Source organism: Emydura macquarii, unplaced genomic scaffold, assembly GCF_026122565.2.
Source record: "Emydura macquarii macquarii isolate MOO-44397 ecotype Brisbane River unplaced genomic scaffold, CSIRO-AGI_Emac_v2 contig_1363, whole genome shotgun sequence".
NCBI classification, from domain to species: Eukaryota; Metazoa; Chordata; order Testudines; family Chelidae; genus Emydura; species Emydura macquarii.
The window spans coordinates 19343919-19366205 of record NW_027131500.1 but is presented as its reverse complement, the minus strand read 5'-3'; the positions used below and the strand labels follow the sequence as shown (position 1 = coordinate 19366205).

The 22287-nt window shown below is 40.2% G+C and overlaps 1 protein-coding gene across 1 annotated transcript in view; it reads left to right on the top strand.

The window, feature by feature from the left end:
- The window catches only part of LOC137155515 (uncharacterized), a 103364-nt gene that overhangs the window by 5621 nt on the left and 75456 nt on the right, over positions 1–22287 (top strand). The window contains exons 5-8 of the mRNA XM_067551855.1: positions 2012–2100; positions 5494–5593; positions 7648–7691; positions 8581–8658. Of these exons, the coding sequence (XP_067407956.1) occupies positions 2012–2100; positions 5494–5593; positions 7648–7691; positions 8581–8658 (311 nt within the window). The remainder of the gene's footprint in view (positions 1–2011; positions 2101–5493; positions 5594–7647; positions 7692–8580; positions 8659–22287) is intronic.

Here is a 22287-nt window from a genome sequence, read left to right as displayed (position 1 = left end):
TGTTAGAAAAATAACTCACTTTAAAGGGAATGCTTTGTGTATTTCAGATCCATTTAAAAGAAAAGTTAATAATAAAGTCCTACTGAAAGCGGTGGGAGTTCTGCCATTGCCTTCAGTGGGGCCAGAATTTCATCCCAAATCTGCTCCAACTTCCCTTGTGCTGAATCTGGGTAGCCACTTTGCTTCTGGCTGTGTAGTGGCTGTAGAGTTGCTCAATTACTTTTGCCTTGAGGATACCTTTAATGGCAGATATCCTGGCCTGCCTCAGATACTGTAGTACTGGGCTTGGTAGCATGCAGCAGGTGCAACCCCACCGGCAAGTCCTTGTCCACCCTATACAGAACCTCAGCTGTTCCCTAAGCAATTGTTCTTTTTTTTTTGGGGGGGGGGCTACTTGCTGTATAAACTAAATAACAATGAATCTTTGATCTCTTACATTGAACGATAGTTTCCGTAGATGCAAAGCTTTCATGTCTGTTGACTGCTTCCAATAGCTTATAAAACACTAGCAGGATTCTTTAGTAGGTAATTTACTGTGATCAGTCTAAGATTGGGAGGTTTGAGTTTGGGTGCCTTAAGACATTTGAAATCTAGGTAATATTGTGCTAAGAGACCGCATTTTTCCTCTATCTGCAGAGCACCTCTGCAAAAACGGAATTAGAATGGAAAATGCTGTGTTTCGTATAGTATCTTTTGCAGATGTGATTATTATTACTTCAACTCAGGAAGTCTAGCATAAAACTGTTGGATATTTCAGTGCATTGTATATTACACTTGATTGGAAAACTGGTATAACCTATGACAGAGATGCCCACAGTATTGCTCAAATGTACTTCCAAGAGTCACAGATTGACCAGCACCCTCTTAAATTATTAATACAGAGGCAAGGCCAACTGACACTACAGTTCCTAGCATGCCATTAAATATGAAGAAAGCTGAAATCTGCTCTATTGTTTACAAATTAGATGCAACCCTTTGACTTCTGGGGTGAAATCCTGACCCTGTTGAAATCAATGAGTTTTGCCATTGATCTTAAAGGGGCCAGGAATTCACCCTTGGAATGTTGTTGATCTGATCATCCTGTGACCACATCTTGAACATTTCTGGGTAGTCACTTTGCAGTCAGCATTTATATTCTCTAATTTATTGTTAGTCCAGTAATCAAATGAGTGATGAATAGTTATGTAGAAGGTAATGATCTGGTTTGTTGACCAAGCATTTTAAATTGATAAATGCAGTGTGATACAAATTTACTGTGTCTGACATTCCAATTTTACACTTAATAAAAAGAAATGTAGCAGAAGTGGAGATTTTTGTCAAAGGCTAAGTTACTAATCAGTTAGAGTAGTCTCTGTCTTTAGCTTTGGTAATGAGAAATAGGGATGGACTGAAGAGAAAAGGTCAAAGATCAAGGCACTAAAATCCACTTTATTAATTGGATCAATACAGAAGGCCTGGCTGCACCTGTAACATTGACATACGTGGGGGTCCTCAGAAAGGTTGATGAGATAGGTATTCCGGATTCAAATGTTGTTGTATGTGACCCCAGAGAAGTTTTTCCACAATTAATGAACTGTCAGCTATCCACTTGAAGACTGAATAGATAGTGCGCTACTGAAACCAGTGAGGTGATGTTTAAGCCTCAGCACTAGCTTCATTTTCTGACCTTTAACTACTGTGATTACAGCAGATATATCTGTGAAAAAGGTTTGATTATGTTCAATTTTAAATGTGTTAAGGACATCTGAAGAAACTGTAACTTACAATGAGTTGATAAATTGTGTAGGTTTACTATCTTTGAACTGGAAGACTTTGTTTTCTCTGATTTCAAGAAAGGTCTGATGAAAAAAGACTAACTCAGCTTCTCTTGGACAGTGTTTGTTAAACTGATTTATTTTTTGTTAGGTATTTTAACAATACCATTTTGCCTAGAGTTGCTAAAAGATGGATATTTTGTTGTTGTCTGATATTTAATACTGTAAAATATTCAGAGATCTGGATGTTTTAACAGAAAGACAACCTACAAGGAGCTGGTATCACAGATCTGGAGAGTGGGAAACCATTTCCAAAGAGTATTCACAGCATGAATGCATATCTTGGGTGAGATATTTTTAAAAGGTTTATGTTTTGTATGTTGTTTTTAAAACTTTGATGTCATACACATTCTGTTGATTGCATCAGGATAGTTTGTTTTGGGTTGCAAGTAAAATAATATAGTGTAGTGAATTAATGGTGCCTGGCAACCTGCAATATCAGATTTATTTTCTTTCTGTCTCATAAATATTTTGCACTGAGCTTTTCCTGTGGTAGCTCTTTGGCATTGCATCTCTCCATTCGTCCTCAGCTTTTATTTCATGCCAAAAAAAATGTAGTTTCATTTAATTTTAAACAGTGCAAACAATCCCTTCAGATCCATGGGCAGAGGCTCTTCTCCTTGCAGAGAACAGGAGAGGGGGGCAACTGCACTGGAGGTATCATCCCTAGACTAAGGCAAATGTTGTGCCTGGAATCTGTGAAAAAAGTAAAATAATCTTAGGCTGCATTAACTTTTCTGTGGAGCTTCTCCCTGCTGTGAAACTCCCGATTGAGCTGAGCTGTATAGGAGCCGTGAAGCTCACAAGCCTCTGTGTAGCTGGCCCTGCCCTCCAGAACCTTCAGGCATCTGAGGATTCTGGGAACCAAACTCCCAGTCTGTCCCATGTGTAAGATAACTCTTCTTCCTGCCTGAAGGAATGGTTCAGAGAAAACTTCAGAAGAGGAACTTTCAAGTTTTCTTCTACTTGTCCCACTTCTGCAAGTTTTTCTATGAAAAGGGGTGGTCTGGCCCTTTATTCCTATTCTATATTCAGACTTTTTAAATAGCTGTTCATTTATAAGTATACACGCATTCCTGGTTTACTTGCAGACAATGAGTGTGTTGGCATATGATCCTTAAAAGACTAAATGTCTTTACTTCTCTTTTCTTTGTGAAAATACTACTCTTGTAACTCTTCTCTCTGATTTTTGGCAGTCCAAAGTCTGTTTTTTGCAGAGAACTCAAGATATGCTTTAGCTCAACCAGAAGTCATGAGCCCAATGCAGAATTTCTCACCAGGAGAAATTCTGTGGCCTATTTGATGCAGGAGCTCAGACTAGAATTAGGTGATCATAATTGTCACTTCTAGCCTTAAAATCTATGAATCCCTGTAACGTAATCAAAAAGAATACAAATATATTGTAAGCTTTTTGTTGTAAATTTACTGATGATGAAAGGTGCCAGAGTTCTAGCCCTGAATGCAATAGTAATCTCCTAACGTAACAGATACAAAATAAATAGAAGCAGTGCAGTAGTCCCCACATAGCCCCATTATTATTATTTTACACTGCTCAGTAGGGACAACTTCTGTGGATAACAGTAGTTTCTATCTCACTCATCCTCTTTGCTGTGACTTCCCAAAGGGCTGTCTATTGTAATGGTAATTTTAAAATATAGGTACCTGCCCACAGTAAAGTGGACAGAGTCCACCCGTTTCCTCCACATAGGCCACCAAAATTCATTAAATGGTTTAACCATCCTCCCCCTAAACCCTCCCAAAAACCCAAAACAAAAATAGCTAATGTTTCTACTTCTCGAACATTTTCTATCTACAAAAATCCATAGTCCTCCTGTGTGAAAGTGGAGTTTTTTAAGTATTCAAAGAACAATAGGGAGGTATTTAATGCACCATACATATTTTTCTAGATGGAACAAAAGAGTTGAAAGAGAGCGCTGTGTCAGTCAGTATTTTCTTTTGAAATTACTATTGGCTTGTTTACTTTTTGACCCTCAATATATAAAAAACCAGAGGTCACAGTGAGCTAAAAATGAGGCATCAGAACATAAGAACATGGTCATATTTGGTCAGACCAGTGGTCCATCTAGCCCAATATCCTGTTTTCTGACAGTAGCCAGTGCCAGATGGGTTTGGATTCTGAACTTTCTCCTAAATCCCCTCCCTCCCCCCAATTTTGTAGGTGTTCAGTTCTTGGCATTCGATTCAGATCCATCTTTAATTCATTTATTTTTTTTTAAAAAAAGATCACATTAGTTTATTTACTATGATGACCTTCAGTTTTTAAACATGTGAAGCCAGTTTGCCCTATAAAATGTTCTACAAGTATGCATGATTTATCATTGCTGTCTACTGCATATTTGTAGTCGGAGAACCCCATTGCTCATTTTAATATAAAAGAAGAGTTTTAATACAGAATACCATAGGAAAAGGTGTAAGTTGTTTCACTGTATTTTATCTTTTATTCTAAATATTATTGGTCATCATCAAGTAGCATATTTGTCTGCCTACTATCATTTTATGTATGTGCATTGCTTTAAAAAACCTGATATTTATGCCTGCCTCATTGAGATGATTGAAGTGCCTTCTCAATGTGTTCTAATTTGCTTTCTGGCAAAGAGACGGTTAAATCTATCTCTCAAGAGTTGCAGAAATGCAAAAGGCACTCATTTAATGTTAAAGTTCATAAGTGGGTTACAGGAAGGCAGTGTGATCCAGAGGATAGGGTACTGAACTGGGAGTCAGGAGATACAGATTCTGTTCCAAGTTCTTTCGCTGACTCATTGTGTAATCTTGGAAGTTCACTAAGGGTATGTCTACACTGCAATTAAAAGCCTGCAGCTGGCCTGTGTCAGCAGACTTTGGGCTTGCAGGGCTTGGGCTGCGGGGCTATAAAATTGCTGTGTAAATGTTTGGGCTTGGGCTGGCGCCCGAGCTCTGGGACTTCACGAGTGGGGGAGGTCCGAGAGCTCGGGCACCAGACCAAGTCTGAATGTCTACATTGCAGTTAAACAGACCCTTAGCCTGAGTCAGCTGACATGGGCCAGCAGCGGGTTTAATTGCAGTTTAGACATACCCAAAATTAATGGATTTAGGGTGGTCCAGTTTTTGACTGCCCAGCTTGAGATACCTAGATTTTCTGAAGTACAAAGCACCCATTATTACTTGCATCAATTAAAGTAGTGGGTGTTAGCACTTCTGAAAACCAGCCTTATGTGTCTCAAGTTGGGGAGCCAAACTTAGTGAACACTTTTGAAAATGTGAGTCTTGACATCTCTGAACATCAGTTTTCCCCTCTGTGAAATAATAATGATACTTGCCCTTCTTTGTAAAGCACTTTGAAATCTGCAGATCAGAGTGCTAAATATTATCGTTATTAATAAAAAAATGGAACCCACAGATTACACATATCTCTTAGTGTGTGTGAAGACCACATTTGGCTGTATAATTTAGGTGGCTAGTTATATTAGTTTGCCCTATTTGTTCTACTGAATGATCCTTATATAATGGAAATATTCAGATAGACAGAATGGGTGTTTTTAAGTTAATACCATAAAGGATGCGTGAGTGACGAAATATGATACCTCTAGCATAGATCTAATTTTTAAAAGAAATTTCAAAAATAGTTATTTAAAAATGTGAATTAAATACTCATAAAACATTGTTGTTTTTGTTATGTTAGAGCAAGACCAATAAGCAGGGCTCTGGACCTTGGAGCTGATATTGTTGTGACTGGTAGATGTGTTGACAGTGGCATTGTATTAGGACCCCTCATTCATTCTGTAAGTATGTCAGTTTTTCATAATTGGGGCTTAACCCTCTTTTCATAATATTGTGAATTCATATGAATGAATAGTCTGTAATCATTGTCAGGTTATTTTCTTTTTAATTTAATATCTATGTTTTAATAAAAATAATGAGATCATGCAGCTTTTGGCCTTTTCTTTGACATTTGACATTCATGTTAATTTGCCGTTAGGCACATGACGTTATTTCAGTTTCATTTAATACATATGTTAAAATGGTCCTTTATAACAGGATGGCTTGCCCTTTAAGGGCTGGCGGGCCTGAGGCTAGCCAACCAATACTAAAGAGACACCTCTGAGTTGTATCAGGTAATTCCCTATAAAGTGCAGCAGGTGGTTGCAGTGACGGTGGAAGCTCAGGAAATTGTAGAGAAACTGTAGCGAGTAAGAAAGGGCCCTGTAGTGAAGACCCTAATACCAGTAGATTTGAGTAGCCAGAGTCATGATGCTGAACTCCAGCCAGGTAAAACCTGGGAGTGAATGTGAATTAGGACCCAGCTTTGTGAAGGAGGGCTGGGAACCCTCTACCTAAGAGGGGGAGAGACACTGAATTGGGGTTGGCACCTTGAGGGCCAGTGTGTATTGATAAGACTAAATAAATTAGACCCCCCAGAAGGGGAGTGACTTAGTTACCTTTGGACTGAGTTATTGAGGGTCCTTGAAAAGGAGGATATGGAGGCAGTGTGCCACAGAGTGATCTGTGGCCGTAAGGGGGCATTCAAGAGATCCTGCTATAGTCCTATTACAAATTTAGGACCAGAAGAAACTGGCAAGCTTTCTTGTTCCATGTGGGATTTATTGTTCAAATAATGTTTTATCTGAAGTACAAAAACAGAGATGCTGGATGAAATCATGGCCCCCTTAAAGTCAATGAGAATTTCGATGTTGATTTCAGCAGAGCCAGGATTTCACCCTTAATCTTTCCTATGTTCAAATTGTGTAAGGTTGTGAAGTGGAAAATGTCCTTCACCACAAGGTGGCTCCAGTGGTTTTCTGTTTTGTTTATAAAATGATCATGAACAGTTCTTTCTACTCTTGTGCTGGTCTGTTTTCTATGGGTAAACAATTAAAAAAATAACTTGAGTTTTAGCGTGACATTTCTCAGATTAGTCAAGTTACAGAAACAACGCAAGGCAGAATGTGTGGTTTGCTTGAGCACTTGTATAGTTCCTTTATGACCACACACCCTGGAATGTTCACATTTTTTTTTCCTTTTTGGTCATGTTAAAATATTACTAGGTGTGTGTGAATATATGGTTCATAAATAGTTCATTTAAAAACCTTTATACTTTTTTTGACTGCATGCTTAGAAAACCAGCTAAACTTTTCCTTTTTTAGTTTAGGTCATTAGTAGTTTGTCTATCCATAACCTACTTAAATATATGAGAGGAAAATTATTTAGTTTCTCTCATGAAAAGTTGCCAGACTACATTATTAACCCCAGTGTGGCCAGTATGTGGTTTATCATATGTTGCTTGTCTTTTCTGTTAAATAGTGTAATGCTGAATACTTGATGGTTTGTATTGTGTTAATTTTAATCGATTAATGCATTATACCATTAAAACAAACACAAAAAAATCCATTCAGATTTTCAAGGAAGATTGGTCTGCTGCCAATCATTGGTAAGTTTCAAAGATCAGAAAAAATGCCATGACTCGGGTAGCTGGAAATTGGTGCTAAATAGCATACTCAGATTTTAAGGGTGCTAATCTTAATATTTTATATTTTTTTAATAATAGGGAAAAATATTAAAGAAGACCTACCCATTATTTTTTATTTATGTTGGGTGAATTGATATCAGAGAGGTCAATACAATGAGTTAGCACAGTAGTTCTGATCTGTGTGGCAATAAAATTTTATATATACAGTTTGAAAACCCTATCAATCAGTCAGAATGTTCTTTGATTTTTGTTCATTGTACAAATATAATTTTAAATGCTTTGTTACTCAGAGCATCCAGTTAATTTGATTCTCTCTCAAAGCCTGTGTGTGTGTGTGTGTGTGTACATAATGTATTTGTATTTTTTTAGTTTGGCTGGAACAGGGATGAGTTTGACTTATTAGCAGCTGGAAGGTAAATGATATAATTATTAGAAATTTTATAAAATTGTCTTCATTTTAAAATAAAATTGACATAAGTGAACTATTAAGGAGCTTCAACATACAGAATACATGGATGCCCATTTTATTAAATACACTTGTTTGGATGCTACAGTTTATTAAATAAACTTTTAAAAAAAGTAATATTCTGTGAAGCTTTGGAACCTAAATTTGAATAAAAGAATGAGGAAAATTAAAAACATCCTTTAAGAAACTATACAGATTTTCTTTGTCCATTTTATGAGAAAAAGAGTAAAACCTTTTATTAGAGAGAATAAGGCTATTGAGCTGAATGCAGGCATTATTGGGTAAACTAGATGGTCTCTTTTGGCCTTGAAATCTATAAAAGAGTGATACTCAGCTAATCCCCGGGGACCCATTAACAGAGCTGGTTGAAATTCAGAATATCTATTCTGCAGAAAATTCCGACACTTCAAAAAAGGTTTTGATCTGATTTGGTATGAAAACTTGAAATTTCAGAATTTCCTACAGAACAAACATTCTGAAAAGTTTTTGTTTTGGAAAAATTGAAACATTTTGGTTTGACTGTTCCAAACCAAGTCAGCAACCTGACTCCCGGTGAGTTCCTAGTGGATTCCTTGTCATGGAGCAGGGTCCCTAGAAACCCAGGATTTTAGCTGGAAGTTCCCAGGTCTGCCAGGCTCCCAGCTGGGTGCACTCAAAATCACTAGTCGTTATTTAAAATCTTGGCCTTGATACATAAAACTGCATCAAATGGCTATGAAGGTGTTGTCCAGCATGTTCCTTTCTGTCTTATTTAACTCCTCTAATACTGTATTTGTAGATAAGTGGCAGCTTGTTTTTCAGTGTAGTTACTCATTGGAGTGTTTTTTGTTTTCCAGTCTTGCAGGCCATCTCATTGAATGTGGTGCTCAGTGTACAGGTGGAATATTCACAGACTGGCATACTATACCAGACTGGTAGGGAGCAGTAATACTGATCTAAAAGTGTTTGTGTATAGCTATTAGGCCCAGTTTTCTACTCTGTGCTTTTTATTCTTTTCCTTTGTCTAGGTATTTTGTCATATTTCCTCTTTGATATTCATACTCTTTATTTCTGTTACCTTTCCTACCTAGGGCTATCATGTTCCAAATGGAGTCCTGCCATCCATTTTGATAAATGCAGCTCTGGGGCATTTATCAGCATGTTTATTGCCCTTTAGTATTGTTTTCTCTAAAATATTTTTTTATCTTCTACTCTTTAGAATGATCTGGTATCATTTTTGGTTCTCTGTCTGTTGTCTTCTTACTGTGTTGTTTGATAATGGTAATCATTTATTTGATAACTACTATGTCAAGTCTTCAGTTGGATCACCCAGGCTGCTATGCTTTTTCTGTTGCAAAATATGTTTTTGTCCAGGCTTGATTCTGCAAAGTGCTTAAACCCCTTTTGTGAATTACATAATGCCTCCAATTCCCATTCAAGAGAGAAAGAGCGCTCAGCATCTCTCAGGGTTAGATACTCTTTTTCTGGAACTTAGTTCATTTTTGGATAGTGTTCTCTGACACATAATAATCCTAATGATTGTATTGTTCAGCCTAAGAGTCAAATGACAGAGTTAGTGTTTGTGGGAACAAGACATTCTGTTCAGCTTACAAAATTATAAAACTAATCGTACTTATTGGCATATCCCCTTGTATCCTGCAGTACCATGAAACTGCTTAAAAATCCTATGTAACTGGATTCCTCAAGAGCCTTGTTATATAAAATAATGAGCAAAAGAAAATGTCTTTTTCCTGTAAAAATGCTAAAAAGGAGCTTTTGTTTCTGGGAGTTTTTAATACAAAATGATAGAGGTATATGGTTTTAATAAAAAAGGAAAAAAGATGTTTCAAATATATACAACTCTATGATCTGTACATGTACACACACTATCTGTAGGTGTAGTTAACCTACTTCAGTGTGTGTGTATGTCTGCTCACACATTATGTATGGGTATATGTATGCGTGAATATTTATGTACCTAAATATGGCTATCTAAAATCATGGTATTTCTGTGACACTAGTGCTGATTGCTGGTGGAATCATGCAGTTAGTGCATAATAGTAGCACTGATCAGTGGTCTTCTGTCATGTCCCATTCCCCCACCTGTGCACACACGTTTGCATTAATAATACTACCAATAGTTTCTCAGTAATTCTCTGCCCCTGCAGGTTAAATCTGTTGAAGAGGAAGGATTAGTTGCAGTGCTCTGAAACTGGGGAAATCTTTATTTTTAGATTTTGATTAAACACAGATTTTTAAACAATTTCTAAAATCAAAAAGCATTTTGTGTGTCCACCCATACTATCCTCTACTTTAAAGACACTGCAAGTAAATGATTAAAACACATTTAAAAGAAAAATTCCTCTGAGTTTTATTATTTTAAACTTAGAGGGGAAAAGAAGAGGGCTTGCTTGCTTGGCATAGTGGATTTGTGTTCAGCACTTCTGCCCTGGAACACAGTAAAGAAAATTGATTCATCATAAAGATGTCCTCTGAAAACTGGTCAGTTGTAAAAGAGTTGATTCCTATATATAGGCCCGGGTGTATTAAGAAGAAACATGTTATCAAAGGCTTCAGGCTGCAGATAACCAAATAAACTCAGAATCATAGTTAACTACTTCAAAATTATTAGACCATTGACTCTTACACTTATGGAAGTGTTCAGTCTTTTGTATTTGAATGTATGGAAGCGTACATTGGCTCACTTAGATCCAGGTGATTGTATAATGATCTTTTGTTTTATTGTAATAATGATCAAAATGCATCAATATCTTCTTCCCTATCAGCATACCACCAGTACGCTGATGAAGTGCCCAAAAAGAGCCAGCTGCAGCTAGTGGATTTGACAGCAGTCTTTACATACCTTAATAGGATTTTTACCAGGTTAGAAAGAACTAACTTTATCAGCTTCTCCAAAATGAATTTATATAGCTTAAAAATAAATGTTATAGTTTCTGAGGTATGCTCGGTTACCCACAATCCAATACCACCCAAATCAGAAATTGGGTAAGGAATCCATGTGCTGCCAGTAAAATACAGTTTCTGTATAACTCTTTTACACTCATGCATCCACTTGTGCAGCCAGTGCAAAAACTCTGATTAATCAACGCCAAAAATCTCTACTGGGCCCCTGCACTTAAGCTAAAGGGCTTTTAGCTTTCAGTAATAACAGGGTTTTTAAAAATTCTCTCTGTAGACTAGCCATTAGAGGGCAACCTTGCTCACCCACATGTTTTGCCATTTTCTTCTGTCCTCTTTCACCCTCCTGCCCACCAGTTAGGGTATAAGCAGCTTGGCTTTTTGTAAATTTCAGTACTCTATCTACTTACAAGAACAGAAGATAACAGCCAGGCCTATTGCTGAGAGAAAGTAACTCAGGTGACCTGGAAACAAAAACAAAGCTGGATCTGATAGATCAAGTTTTTGGCCTACAAGCCATAACTGTCTAAGCAGAAAATGTAATCATGCATAAATAAAAGGTGGTTTAATTTAAACTTAGTAAAGCCAGGCAAATCAGAATTAAACCTGTTATTTGATCTGTGTATTATTAGGGTTATATTACTGTATCTCTTTTGGTATTAAAATGGGAGCTGGTTGTTACCTATTCTATTTGTCTATGGATTTTTAAAACTTCACTCTGAAAAATTTGATATTGGCCACTCTTAGAAACAGAACATTAGAGCAGATGGAAGCATAGAAGAAGGCCAAGTTAAAGTAGTGGTTGCAACAGTAGTATGGTATTTCCTTGCAACAAGTGCTTTAGCTGGGCAAACCCTATCCTTCTCGTAACAGTGTTTTTGTTTTTTATTCCTCTTTGCTGAGGCAGAACAAAGTAATGAGGCAATGCCCTTATTCTGAATCATAACTCTAAAAGTTACTTTCATGAACTGAAGCTGAGCTTGAGGGTTTTTTCCCTTTCCATTATTGATTTAAAATGAATAAAAACCTCCAAAAAGTGACACAATTCCTTTTCTATCCTTCAGGTGTTATAATTAGTTAGAAATTCATTGTTTATGCATTGACCAACTTAGATATTTTTAGAAGATTGACATTAAGAGGTGGCTTATGCTGGTACTGGACTGTTACATACTATCACCACTGCTATTTAATATTGATGCACAGCCTATAGCAGAGAGAGAGTGAGACTAAATGGCCTGTGACGCCAGCAATATGCTGATGACATGCATTTCTGTTTTTCCTTTTCATCTACCCCACACACTGCTTCCTCTTATTTAGTGCTGGTGAGTGATTTGGAACGTGTTTGAAGACCAAAACTAAATCCAGGAAAGAGTGAAGTAATGCTAATTAGCAGAGTCATCACTCTTAAGGAGCCTCCTGGCTCTCAGTCAAGGGTGTTTTCCTTCCAGCAGTTAAGATATCAGAAAGCCCTTTGGGCCATACTGGATTTGTCACCGACCCTGGAGAACCAAATTGCAGCAGTCACTAAAGGTATTTCTTGACTAAGGATAAAAATGTTCTTCATGTCCATCGTTGCGGATCCCACTTTAGGAGTGTGTGTCCCATGGGCATGAGATTGGATATGCTTTCGAATAGCAGTGTCTGTTGGGGCTGTGTATTCGTTCTGTGCCTCCTGAGGCTCTTGCAGAGCCAGCACTCTCCCTCAGTTCCCCCTGGCCTCTGCAAGCCTCCTTACTGCCTCTGGCAAGTGAGATAGAACACAGTGAGTGTCCTCCAGCCACTGCTCTTATTAGAGACCCTAAAAACCATTTTCTTTATGAAATGTGTTCAGTCTGACCTCCACATGTGAAAATACCAAAATAAAATAAAAAGATTGGTGACCTTCCCAGTCACCTCCCTGTCCAGTGGGACGATGCAGTCTGTGCCAACTGCAGCACCTCACAGCAGATTCAAAACCCTCACGGTTCAACCCTGCCAGTCCTGCAACAGGCTGATCCCCCATCAAAGACAGGCACAGTTGATGCCTTTTCTGTCCAGAGGAGAGCCCCATCCAGGACAGATATACAGTGTACAAGACTTTCTCCACTAGGACCCACAGATCCAGAGATGCTCCGCTCAAGTTACATTTGCTAGAACAGTCCAGGCAGGTCACTTTGGACCCAGAAGTGATTATCTGAAGAAGGCCAGATAAACCGGTATTGATCGTCCAGTACTCTTTTGAGCACACATCATGCCCTGGGATCTCAGGTAGGGGAAAGAAGGCAAAAAGGATGCTGACAGATCTGGCACTGGTGATTTCAATGTTGATCACCTCATTGAAATCCCCTGCTCCAAGAGCCTCGGCCATGGCCATCTTGACAATATAGTAGCCCTGGCACCGACATCTCTGGCACCTATACCAGCCACACCAATACCAACACTCTAGGCAATAAAACTCTGGGACCCTCTCACAAAGGGAGAAACTGAGCCATGGGGCCACATGGAGCCTAAACATAGTTCCAAAGCCAAAGGAAAGTCTTGAAAGGAAGACATAAAACAACAATCCTCCAAGGACAGAGCCTTTAAGCTCTTGGTCAGGGCATCTCAGGGAGTGAGAACCTGGCAGTGAAATGATTAAGCCCTGAAAGGGCCCAAGATATACCCTGGAGGAATTAACATCACTTCTGAAGATGATCCCAGTGCAAAAAGTCACTGTGGTCATATCACTCCATGGCACCACCATTTGAAGAAATACCATTGCCAACATATTCCTTGTCACCAGCATCAAGTAAGGTGACTGTTTACCAAATATAATTACTGCATTTGAGAGAAGGTATGCATTTTCTATCAAAAATCCTGCAGATGGACAGAGGTAAATTGAGGGAAATCATCAAGGAGGGCCAGATGGTGGTGAGAACATCATTACAGGTGGCCATGGACACTTTTGATACAGCTGTAAGGTTGATGGCCAGAGCCATTAAAATGATGATGGCTTTGTGGCTTCCAGCATACATGCAAGGTACAGGCTACTCTAAAGGACCTGCCCTTCAAGAGAATGGAGTTATTCAGTCAAAGAATTGATGAATACTCAACTTCCTCAAGGATTTGAAGGCCACACTACAGTTGCTGGGGATCTATACACCGGCTCCCTATAGAAAATCATATTTTGTCACAAGGTGTGACAAAAATGGGAACTGTCTAATATTTTTATATATACTATGCATAGCAGTGACTTATTTGACTTGGTATTGCTCCCTGCTGGGTGTAAAAGGAATAAAATACTGTTTTTGGGGCAGTGCAGAAGACATGAGGTGCTTGTCATATGACTGTCTGGGGTGATATGAATGGGTCATTAAGGACTGGCTGGAACCAACCCATATCAATGGGGGATCCAAAAGGACAGTGCCAACTCTGCCGACTGAACATTTGGAGCTTCCCATTGTTATGTGTTGGCAGGCTGAACGTGTGACCTCAGCATGGCTCTGCAGGAGGAAGACAATGGACTATGAAGTAATGGGAGGCTAATGATAAGAGCTGCCATTTCAGAGACACACAACCTCTCACTAGGGAGTCAGACAAAAGGAACAGAGATGGAGAAAGGAAGCAAAGGTGGTTCCTAAGCAGCTTGGCTCAAGGGAGCCCTAACTTGGTCAGTGTGGACTGTGTCTTCATCTCTGCTTTTCTGTGCTAACCTAAGGACTTCCCTGTACTATATTCCAGTTGACTAATGACCCCTACTCTGCTTTGAAAAGGCTGCATGGAGTCGCTGCTGATACTTGCTAAACGGGGTAAAAGTCTGTGATCCTGAGTCTGCTTCAGTCAGACTCAGTGGGCTGAGCTCTTGGTGAGAAACAGGAGTGCTAAAGCCTGCACAGTCTAGGAGGCATTGAAGCCTCCTTTGGGAGTTTCTTTTTCCCTTTCCACTGAGCTTGGCTGACCATCACAGCTGACAAATAGGCATTAAAAATCATTGCCCAAGAACACTCTATCCGTTACTACTCCTTGTCTCTACTCATCCCCTGCTCCCATACTTCTTCAGGGACTCTTCTCACAAGAGCCTGTTACAACCAGAAATTGCCTTGTTGCTCCTTCTAGGAGACACAGACCTGCAGTATTTCTTCTATCTTCATCCTATCCTAGACCTGAGAAGACTCAACAAATACAAATGCTATCACAGATTCAAGATGGTAACACTTGTCTCCAACATCCCATCCCTTCATGCTCAAGGCTGGTTCATGGCTCTCAACTTGTAGGATGCATGCATTCACATAGCCATCCATCTGGCCCACAGAGAATCCTAAGATTCATATTGGAGTCTGGTCATTACCAACACAAAGTACTGCTATTTGGACTCTATGCAGCACCAAAAGTCTTAGTGCCTAGCGGTAGTAGTGGCACACCTCTGACGGGCATTCATATTTATCCTTACCTAGACAATTTGCTGATCCCAGCAGGAGGCAGTGACAAACTTAGACCACATCTTCTCCTTGTTCTCTCAGCTGGGCCTCCTAGTGAACTATGAAAATTCTCTTGTCCCATTGCAGGTGATTTGAGCTCATAAGAGCTGTGATCGACTCCAGATTCATGAGAGTATATCTTCCTGAGGACAGGTTCCTGTCAGTGTAGTCCCTAGTGCTCAGGATAGAGGCAAACCCAACTACAAAGGTATGAACGTGTCTGGGACTGCTAGGCCATATGCCATTGTGCACACTCCTGATACCGGTTGCCAGACTTCACTTGTGGCCACTCCAACTCTGGCTCAGGTCAGTTTATTCCCCAGCAAAACACCTAATGAGCAAGAACGAGGTCGTGGTCCCACTTCACGTAATAACAGAACTGAATTGGTGGAAGGAACATGCAAATGTAATGGAGAAATATGGTTGGTTTTTTTTCTTCCTCCCCAACAATAATTTTAATCACAGATGCCACTGGGATAGGTTGGGGAGTCCACTTGGATCATGTGCAGATGTAAGGGAATTGGTACCCAGAGGACATGAGGCTCCATATTAATGTCCTGGAACTCACATCCATGAGGCTAGCTTGCATGACCTTCCTACCTGTTCTTCAAAACTCTACAGTGCAGATCCTGACGGAAAACATCTCCATGATGCACTATATAAACAATTAAGGAGATGCATGCTTCTCTCTCCTCTGTTCAGAACTATCAAGCTCTGGAAGTGGTGCCATCAATGCAGGATAACTCCCAATGGTTCTTCACCTCCTGGGAGTGGATAACAAGTTGGCAGACTTCATGAGTGGTCACAATGGAGGTCCATCATAGAGCATCTGTTCCTGCATTGGGATACCCCTGTGATTAGACTTGTTTGCCTCTAGTGTCAACATCAAGTGTCAGAACTTCTGTTTCAGAGAGGGTATGAGCCCGGGTTCACTACCAGGCAGTGATTCCCAAGGCCTCCTGTATACTTTTCTACTAATTTCCCCTGATCACCAGGGTGATTTCCAAAACCAGAAGAGACAAAGCCATGATCATTCTTGTAGTTCTGTACTGACTGAGGTAGTTTTGGCTGACAGATCTACTACAAATGTCCATCCACCTTCTGATGCAACTCCTAGACTGTGATCTCCCAACACTACAGCCTGATACTCCATTCAGGCCTGTATTAGACACTAAGCAGGTTTGAGCCTTTCCAAGCTCCTAGTGCTAACCAGCTTGTGTAGGCATCATCCCCACAGAGCAAGTCAGCATGTTCCTTCTATCTCAGGGCTACAGGGGTGAATCTAGACTTTCCCTGCAATGGCGGTTCCTGGTGACTTTGGGGTGAGAGAGGCACTGGAAATGAGAGCAGGGAGCCTGTTTTTCCTGTTCTCTCAATGACTTCCCTGCTGGCACCCAGGCTGTGTGGAGGAGTAAGCTGACTGATTTAAATGTATAGGTGACAAGATCCGGTTTGAGCGAGGAGTCTGGGGGAGTAGACTGGAACAAGGCAGCTGGAGGCTGGCTGGGGAGACTGGGACTATCAATCAGGAGGCAGAGACTGGGATTGGCAGGGCAAGGAGCCTGGAACTGGCAATCAGTGAGATGGAAGGAAGGAGACAGATTTGACAAGTTTGGGTGCAAGGGAAAAACTGGGACTGGGCAAAGAGACTGGGACTCCGAGCTGGGGGAGGTAAGGGCACTGGGGTTGGATGAGAAGCCTGGGGACGGAGACTGAGAGAGTAAGGTGGGGATGGAGAATGTGGGTGGGGGAGAGATGCAGATCGGAGAATGGTGGAGGGAACTGGAACTGACTGGGCAAAGAGCTGGGGGGGGGGGGAAAGGATGGAACTAGGGGGACTGACCAAGCCAGAAGAGTGGGTGTAGGAGAGACTGGGATAAGTAGTCTGAAATGGTTGAGGGTAGGATTTATTGGGCAGGGGCACTGAGACTAGGATCAGAAACCTGAGGAGTGGAGACTGTGATTGACTAAGTAGGGAGAATGGGACTGGGACAAAGAGCCAGTGGTGAGGTAGAGACAGGATTGAGACAGGCTGAGGGGAAAGTGTAGAAGGGGGTCACACTTGTGGGGAATGTGAAGAAGCCTGTTCCCACCAGAGTGCACACCCCTCTAGAGCCTGAAATGGAACCCAGGATTCCTGAATCTCACCATTCCTCTGCTGCCAGCAAATATCTGTGAAATCCACCGACAAAGTATCTCATTCCTTTCTAATGCTAATCCACTAGAGGACAGCAACCTCCAGGGCTTCTTATTTTTTATTTTAACCAATAAAATAGCCTTGATTTAAAAAAAAAAACAAAACAAAAAGAAATTGGTGTTTATCCAGTTAACATTGGAAAAACCCTGGAATGGTTACCTGTATCACAGGGCTTGTCTACACAGGGTCATAATGCCAACTGTGGGTGTGTGATTTCTAAAGCACACTACCATGTTGTGCATTTATGGGTCCATGTAGAACCTAAAGGTTCCCTAGTGTGCTTTAACGTAGTGCTGTGTGAAACAGTAATATCTTAAAATTCTGTAGGGGACATTACAAAGAGATTACTCATAACAATATACATTACTGTAATCAATAATATACATTACTCTTTACAGCATATACAAAGAGAACCCTGAAAAACCCAGCCCAAGATTTTTGGACCTCTACATGAAAGTCAAAAATAGCTAAAAATAAACCCTGAAAAATGAAATAAATAAGCACTGAAAAACAGAAGCCCTACAACTTACTGCTGTGATCAGTTACTGCTTTAGTTTAAGGGACTGAAGTTGGGATTGTGGATGAACCAATTGGGTCTTAATATTATGCTATATAATGGAACTTCTCTTTCCTTTTTTAAAAACCAAGGAAATTATATAAAACCCCTTTAAAATATTTAAAGAACATTATTAAGGGTTGCAAATTCAAGCACTCAACCTTAGTTCTGGCATTTCCTAACTTTTATCTGTGTAACCTTAATTCAGCCCCTTTGGGCCTATGCATTTATGATACAATCTTTGATTACATCATCATATATTGTTTTCCCACAGGGCCCATTTCATTCAGTGTACAGCTAGGATGGTGCTCACTTAATGAGCAGCTTTTCAATATTTTGGTTTCTTTTCGTTCAGTGTGTGAACATGTTATTTAATGACACTATTCACACCTTGCTCTGAAGACAGAATTATTAATTTCCTTATAAGTTTTCCTATGGTGCTCATCATTTGTGAGTGCTTCACAAACATTAATGAATTTATTTTCACAACTCCCCTGTGAAATGACTGGGCATTATCTCCATTATATGGTTGGCAAGTTGAGGCATAGAGAGATTAATATCAAAAGTTTCCACTAATTTTGGGTGCCCAGTCTGAGACCCCTAGTACATGATTTTTCAGAGAACTTTTCATTAGCTAACACTTCGTATGTCCAAAGCACATCTTCCACTGAATTCAGTTGCAGCTATGAGTGCTCAATTCTTCTGCAAATCAGACCCCACGGTCTCAAGTGAGGGACTCATAAAAAAAGAGGAACATGCAATTAGTGACTACCTGTGAAAAGTGGGGTGCTTAAGGGTGGGCCCTTAGTTGGGAGTGAATCACCTCAGAAAATTGGTGCTTGTATATCTTTCCCTCATTATTTCAATTAAAGTCATTCATTGTCCCAGGGACAAGTTTGTCCTTTCTGCAAAGTAAATTAAAATACCGTAAACTGATACTATCAATACAACCTTCTTAGATGATGAAAGGTGCAACAGTCCATTTCCTACACATTCGAATGCTAGAATCAGTTCTGTGGAGACATATGCTTTTTTAAAGACACAAAACTTTCTGGTACAAAGGGAGACAATGGCAGGTAGCCCATTTTGGATCTTGGGTCTCTCCACAAGTCCATAAAGACATCAGTATTCCTTGTGGAAATACTGAAATCTGTCATGCCCTTATCCTTCCAACACTTCAGAATATGAAAATAAACTTCCTGGAGATTCCTGAAAATATGATCAGGGAGAGTCACCCAGTGATATTTTAGCTTTTGCTGCAACAAGCATTTCGATGCACAGTGCTCCTCTTTTGGACTTGTAACTTCTCCAAAAGTCATATCATGCCTCTCTATTCAAGCAAATCATCTTATGTTACACAGAATCCAGGCTAAAAACCTGCAGGTACATGACTTTGAGTGAACAAGTGGAAGGGCCAATTACAACCCTTACAAAACTCTGGAATCTAAGTTACCATTTAAGGCAATCTTTATTTCAGAGGAGAGATGGAAGAAGATAGTAGCCAAACATTAGCACACCTCTCCTAAAATATAGTCTCACTCAGTTCCTGGGCTAGTGGGTCTCGTATGGATGCCTGGCACAATTCTTGCTTTGCTTCCAGCTAGGAATTGCAGTAAATCTGTATATTAAAATCTTGGTTCAGATCGAGTACTAGCTTCTCTTGGGGAATTCATTTTTAATATTATTTAATAGCTACCTGGTATCAGGTCTATAGAAACTGGTCATGAGGAGAGATACCAGCCCCTATGTAGGGAGAACATTTCTGGGCTCCAATATGACCTGGGGGGTGGACTGTGGCCCAAGGATGAGACATGGAGTTTTTAACCTGTCTCATGCTATGTACCAACAGGCTCGCTTCTCCATTTCTTGTAGATGATTCTTCAGAACCACTGGGTATATATAACTGCTAGGAAGGCAGAAAACCTTTAACACTGCGCAGAGAAGCAGCCTTGTTCATGTCCTGTGGAGAAGATGTCATTCTATTCCTTGGTTCTTTACCAAGAAGGAAAGTCATGGTTGGCCGGCTTAGCAAGAACCGAAGACTGCAGTCTATAAAGCTCCTTGTCACTTTATTGGGATTTGGTATTCTTTTACACTTCTTTTACTGTAAAGCTGGTTTACAAGGCTACTGAAACCATTCTGGTGTCTGCAATATTCTACTCCAGAAGTGACTGCATTTTGGAGGTGGGCAAGGTATAGACCCCATTATCTATCTAATTTGTATGTGTGTTAATACCTGCAAAAGGGAGCTATAGAACTCACTAAATAACCACTACTTCTTAATAGTTGTAGATCCACAGACCCTGACCCCACTCCTTCCTAGCCCTAAACCCCACAATAAAAAAAAAAGGTCAGATTGGAGACCTATTGATAAACCTATTGGCATCTAAATCCAGCTGGAAAAACAAGAGAGGTTTTACATGGAAAAGAGACACTTGAGAGTGGAGGGTGTGGTCCCTTTATCTCAGATGTGGGCTAAAAAGCCTCCTTTATGCCTTCCTGCTCCTCCAGCCACTCAGAGTAAAGATGGTGAGAAGATAGTGAAGGAACAGGCTACAGTGATTATAACCAACTTCTCATTTAACCCTCAGGTTTTTGGTTCTTAAACCTGATTTAGATGTAACTGGAACCTCTTCTCAAACTCCCATGCACACACAAAAGTGCAATCCTGAACCACAATCCAAAACCAAAATGCCTATCCTGTCAGCTAGGAAGCTGAGAGGAAGAAACTACAGTTATCTTGTACACAGCCCACAGCAGCCTCCTGGGTCAACAGACTCAGGCTTGTGCGGCTTGTGCTAGCAATCTACAAGTAGCTGTTTAGACAGAGCTTTGAAGAAGTCGTAGCTCGGGCTCTGAAGTTTAGGGAACAAGGTGGGGTTCAGAGCCCCAGCTCCAGCTTGAGCCACAACTTCAAAGTGATGTCTATACAGATATTTTTAGAGCACTAGTGCAGGCCCCACAAACCCGAGTCTGTCAACCCAGACTTGGTACCACTGACTGTGTAGACGTACTCTATGTTTTTCTCAAACCCTATAGAGTACCTAACATCCTTGCTGATGCAGCATTTGGTAGAAGGGTGTTAAAGAAAAGGGTATCCCCCCCCGCCTGCCCTCCCTTCCTAGACTCTCTGACATGAAGGGAATTGAGAAAAGGAAAATTTTATCTTACCTGTGAATCTAGTCTAGGACCCTCCATGTCAGACCGTCTAACCCTTTCTTGGAAGATTGCATTATGTCCAGGGTTTTTTCCCCCCTTCTATTGCTTGCTTGTTAACTAGTTTGAAAAAGGAAAAGGAAGTTCCTCCAGGAAATCCCTAAATTTCGTGTCATGGCTCTGCTTCCAGTTATTTGAATTGAACAGCACTTTTAAGCTATTGTATAGTTAGTATTTTTCTGCTTTGAAAGCTGCTGTTCTGGAAAGTTCTTCCTGAAGGGCTGTTCTAAACCCAGGGTTAGATTCAGTCTACCCCCAAATGCCATGTAGATGGGGAATGCCCCACTGTGAAGACTGTCTGACATGGAGGGTCCTAGAATGAAAATTCACAGATAAGACTTGGTGAAAAGTTCCAGAGGGGTAGCCGTGTTAGTCTGTATACAGCAAAAACAACGAGAGTCCTGTAGCACTTTAAAGACTAAGAAATTAAATTTCTGCAGGCATAAGTTTTTGTGGGCTACAGGACTCTCATTGTTTTTACAGGTAAGACAGAAATATTTTCCTTTTTTTTTACGTATTGAAGGGCTTGAATGACAATAGCTGCTATTAGATGGCCTGACATTTTCCATTAGAACTCTGTTATACTCTGTCACATACAGCTGCTTTTAGCTATCTGTGACTTTGTCAGATATTTAACTTTGTGAGCTGAAATTTTCCATACTTCATCTCTGCCTCGGGGTGGGTTTTTTTTTTTTTTTTTTTTTTTTTTGCAAGTTTAGCAAAACCAGTTCAGTTTTTGAGAATGAAGTTTGTTGAGGAAAAATGCAGTTTGTTTAATGTTAATTTTTTGCAAACTTTTATTTTCGACAAGCTTCAGTGTCTCCGTGGTTTAGAGTGGAAAGTTGAATTTCATCAGCAATACAGTCCTGGATTGGAGAGTTACCTTTACTCTCCCCATGAAATTGGCCAGATTTGGCCAAGGTATGGGAAGATCATTATTTCCATGTATACAGTAGGGCCCATAGTTAATTGGTGGTATGGATATAGTGTGGGCTGGAGCTTGGACATTCCATTTCCTCCATGCCCTGCTCCTGCTAGTCATGAGTTTGGTAGGAGATTTCAAAGGAAATGAAAACTTCCACTCTGCAGAATTTGGATTTGCCTGGGTGCCTCAAGCAGGCGGGATCCAATCCAAAGGCAGGGTGTTTGCATTACTGCTTTAAGCCATTTATTCTGTTCACGGGACTGTGCTGCCTATATGTGCTGAAGTAAGCATGGAGAAGAAGCCAAGAACTCCTTA